Source organism: Protomyctophum parallelum, assembly GCF_964188405.1.
Source record: "Protomyctophum parallelum genome assembly, chromosome: 16".
Classification (NCBI taxonomy): Eukaryota; Metazoa; Chordata; class Actinopteri; order Myctophiformes; family Myctophidae; genus Protomyctophum; species Protomyctophum parallelum.
This window is the reverse complement of record NC_139711.1, coordinates 17,920,511-17,924,877: the sequence shown is the minus strand read 5'-3', so window position 1 is coordinate 17,924,877 and position 4,367 is coordinate 17,920,511. Positions and strand designations below refer to the sequence as shown.

At 49.0% G+C, this 4,367-nt stretch overlaps 1 protein-coding gene across 1 annotated transcript in view; it reads right to left on the bottom strand.

Moving 5' to 3' along the window:
* The window catches only part of LOC310873662 (von Willebrand factor A domain-containing protein 5A-like), a gene marked incomplete at both ends in the record, with an annotated part of 53,453 nt that extends 51,301 nt beyond the window's left edge, over nt 1-2,152 (bottom strand). Inside the window, one exon of the mRNA XM_083786211.1 lies at nt 320-2,152. Within this exon, the coding sequence (XP_083642337.1) occupies nt 320-2,152 (1,833 nt within the window). The remainder of the gene's footprint in view (nt 1-319) is intronic.
* Nucleotides 2,153-4,367: the final 2,215 nt, after the last annotated feature.

The following is a 4,367-nucleotide window of genomic DNA, read 5'->3' as shown; positions in this document are numbered from 1 at the left end:
TGGACTGAAGTTCTTCAGGAGAACTAGCGTAACCTCTCGTCAATCCAGTCTGCATCATAGCGTAACATTTCGTCAATCCAGTCTGCATCATTGATGACTGGGTTGAATAGGAACTCATTGATACTTGAACATTTCTGGAACAATTCTGCATTATAGCGTAACCTTTCGTCAATCCAGTCTGCATCATTGATGACTGGGTTGAATAGGAACTCATTGATACTTGAACATTTCTGGAACAATTCTGCATTATAGCGTAACCTTTCGTCAATCCAGTCTGCATCATTGATGACTGGGTTGAATAGGAACTCATCATTGATACTGGAACATTTCTGCATAACAGAGGTCCTTGTACAGCCTCCCTGCTTCCTTTGTTGACAGCAATGAAGGCAGTGAAGGCACTGCTAACGCCTGATTGGATGCTGAGTTCCACCACCTTCTTCTTCACTGCTTCATCCTGCTGCTCTTGCTCCTCTCTCTGCTCCAACTCCAGTGAGCGAATCAGGGTCCGAGCCCCCAACCTGTGGACTGTCAATCCAGTGTCCTTGTTAGCTTTGAGACTGAAGCCAAGCTTATTCTCAGAAGGTTGATCTGACAGACTGTACTTCACTGTCACACTGCCTTCACTAGGCCCTGAATTCCCTCCAGTGAGCTGGGCATAAATTAGAGACCTTTGGCCCTGGAAAAGGGTTGTGATTGGCGGAGACAGAGGTGTAACAGACACTCCCTGTGGCAGGTCCCATGAAACAGAAATATCCACCAAAGCCGGCTGCAGGGCAAAGCGAAGTGACTGCATCACTTTGGGTTGCAACCTCTCTGTTCCTGTGATGAACTGGGCGTGGCCTCCTCCCTGCTTGGCCATCCCAGTGATGAGAGCAGAGCTGACCCCCTCCCCAATCCCGAAAGTAAAGCACCTGTGAGAACTTGCGTTGCTTCTCACCAGATCTAGCACTTCCTTGGTATTCCACACCTCGCCATCAGTAAAGACAAAGAGCTGTCTGGGCTGATTGGGAACGCAGGGCTGCTTGTAGATGTGTTTGAGGGGCTCTAGGATTTCCGTCCCGCCCAGATCAGCAGACATGGTCTTGACTTTCTCCAAAGCTTCATCCATGGTGGTTTGGCTATACTCGACACTCGCGGGAAAGATATGGTCATATTCACTTCCAAAACCAAAAATGTTGAAGTAGCAGCCCATTGGCAAGCTTTTCAGTAGCAGTAGCAGTGTGTCCCTGGCACTGCCAATGCGATCTGTCCAATCATGCATGTTGTTCATGGTACATTTCATGCTGCCAGAACGATCCACTAAAAACAGGAACTCTCCACATGATGACAGTGATGACATCACAGCTGTGGGGAACTTGGGGTACAGGCTCAACATGATCACTGGGTCGCCCATCAGAGAGCCAGACTCGGCAGGATCCTTTCCTGCCTCTACAATAGCAGCGGGCTGGTGGGCATCTTTATAATAAACCAACAGTTCCATATCTCTGTCAAACTTGTGCCCATCACCAAGACTGACCGTGGCTTGGGTCTGCTCTGTGTTGAGGTACTGCAGAGGGTTCAGGGAACAGTTGGACTCTACTTTAGAGATGGGTCGAGGAGAGATCACTTGGGCAGAAAAGGACAGAGTGTAGGGCACTATTGAAGCTGGAACAGAGGTCACCTGAGGCTGAGCACTCCCACTGCCATAAGGTTGGTAGCTGGGGTTGAGCACGGCGGGCAGACAGAATCTCAGCCCATCATCAGCCTTCACAGCTAGCTCAGTAATGTACGTCAGCCTGATGGAGGCGCTCTCCCCTGTAGGGAGACTGCCCACCCTCATCGAGAATATATCAGGGCTCTGCTTGCTCTCCTCCAATAGGAAGGCCTGCTTGCCTGAGCTCAAAGCATCATCATACTCCTCATGGGCCTCCTGTTTCTCCTTCACCTCAGCCACAATCTCCGACTGTCCGATCTTTGCGCTGAAATGACATTCGGCAGCATCGCCAGGAAGAGGGAAGACAAAGAGAGCCTCTATGGGGCTCTCCTCCTGGTTTTCATACTGCAGAATGGAGGTCACTGTCTCCACATGGTCTCTCACCTCAACCTCTATCTCATTCTCAATGCCTTTCAGAGGAACTGGTTTATTCTGGCAAGAGACCAGACCACATCCCATAGTGTTCCATATACTGTCATCCATAGTACTTGACATATCTCTGACACGATAATATCTGGGGTTAAAGGCCAAGATTCTGGCAAATAATGCTTGCATGTTGTATCAAAAACAATCACTCGTTATACAGGGCTTGGCTGGATGCTTGTCACGATGACAGTCATATCCATATTTGGTGTTTATTGACTAGATGTCTCTGTTGTGTTCATAATGGAGCTCGTCAGCCCTTTTACTTTACTGGAGTATTTCCAATGTTTCTATACTTTTACTTCTACTCCACTACATTTCAAAGGCAACTCTTGTACTTTTACTCCACTACATTTATTTTTCGTCATGACTTTAATTTTTTTTATAACAAACCTACCTTCTATGATGAGCATCATGGAGGTACTGAAAGACCCACCCACCTCAGACATCAGCAACATTATAAACATTGCAGAAATATAATCGTCGGGGTGAAAATCACCCATGTTTAGTGTTCTATGGTTCCCCCGCCCCCCCCTCCCAGTGAGCTGTGGCATTCCACAGGGAAGCTACTGGGGCCTTTACTGTTCCGTGTTCCTATATGTAAACGACATGACATCATTGTGACTGCAACTTGTTCCTGTTCGCAGATGACTCGGCAACACACAGGAACAAACTGCAGGTTGAAAAGGCCCTCAGCTCTGAACTCGGTAGAATCTGCACCTGGCTGGCTGGTAACAAACTATCTTTACACCTGGGAAAACTGAATCCAATCTCTTTGAATAAAATAGTAATCTCAGCAAGGCAGATGGCTTATCACACGAAAAGATGAAATTACCTACCATCCATCAGGTTCCATCCTGGAGGTAAATCTCTCCAGTGATAAAATCGCCACCAACGTAATAAAAAAAGTCAACCAAATAACAAGATTCCTATACAGGATCTCCTCATTAGTCAACAAAAACACCTTGAAGACCCTAACAGGAGCCCTTGTACAATGTTATGGAGCAGCGGCGTCAACTCCGCTGGTGCTCAGGCGCAGAAACACCCACGGGCAAAATAATAAGTGGCGCCAATATCAATATGCAGTATATGCACCCACTGTCCTGACTGAAATGTCCCTTCCTCAGTGGACATGTTGTCATGCACGTAGTCACATACCTTTGGCTTTACGGGGGGTTGGGGCGCTTGGGCGCAAGATAGGTGTTGGGCCGCCGCCCATGGGCATTCAAATGCTAATAAGGTGGCTTTTGTTCTGCTGCCAGGTAGCAGAAAGGTCCTTTTCAGGGCTAAAGAGACTCAAGACATATTTGCGATCCACAATGGGACAAGCAAGACTCAATCACCTTGTTCTGATAAACTGTCACAGCGACATGGTGCAGGAATTGGACATGGATGTTATAGCCAACGAGTGGGGGAGGGGGGGGGGGGCTGCACCCACCGCCGTTATAGGAACCTGACGCCTCTGTTATGGAGTTGGAACAACTGATGTTCAGGAGGAGGAGAAACGCGCATTGGCCCTGCCCTTCATGCCACTCTCCGCCCTCCACGTCAATCTACCTGCCCCCATTTATACCTGCCCAGTACCACCCAGAATCCTCCATGCTTCGCCCGCCTCGCTGCGTCGCACACCAGCCGCCTCCCTACAGGCTTCTCGCAACCCACCCCCACCCCTTCACCTCCATAGCAGCTCCTCTCCCCGCTCCCCCCAAAGGAGCTACTACATCCACCTCGCCAAAAGTGGATCAAACAATTAAAACAAAACTCTCTCCTCTCCTTATCAGGTTCCCGCGGGGGGATATCGTCCATGCGCACCGTAAGACGAACGCCTTACGACGAACGCCACACGACGAGTGCCATTCGACCTCCTCCCCAAAGACTCCAGGTAGTCGGACTATTGGCTGTCGGGTCCAGTTGGCCACTCGTCCAGTTGGCCATTAATCCAGGTACCCTGTCGTCCAATAGTCCAGGTGCCCAGTCGTCCAGGTGGTCAGTTGTAGAGGTGGCCACTCATCCAGGTGGCCAGTTGTCCAGGTGGCCACTCGTCCAGGCTGTCGGACTCTTAGCACGTCGTACAAACGTGTTTGAAACAACGATCTGATTAAGGTTGGCAAACATGCGCTGTTCCGCTGTAATTTGCATCGCAGCAAAATGTTGTGCAATAACAGTATGTCATATGTCATATACAAAAGCACTATTTGTACAGTAAATATGACAGTTGCATGAAGATGCATCATGGTTTCCTATGGCATGC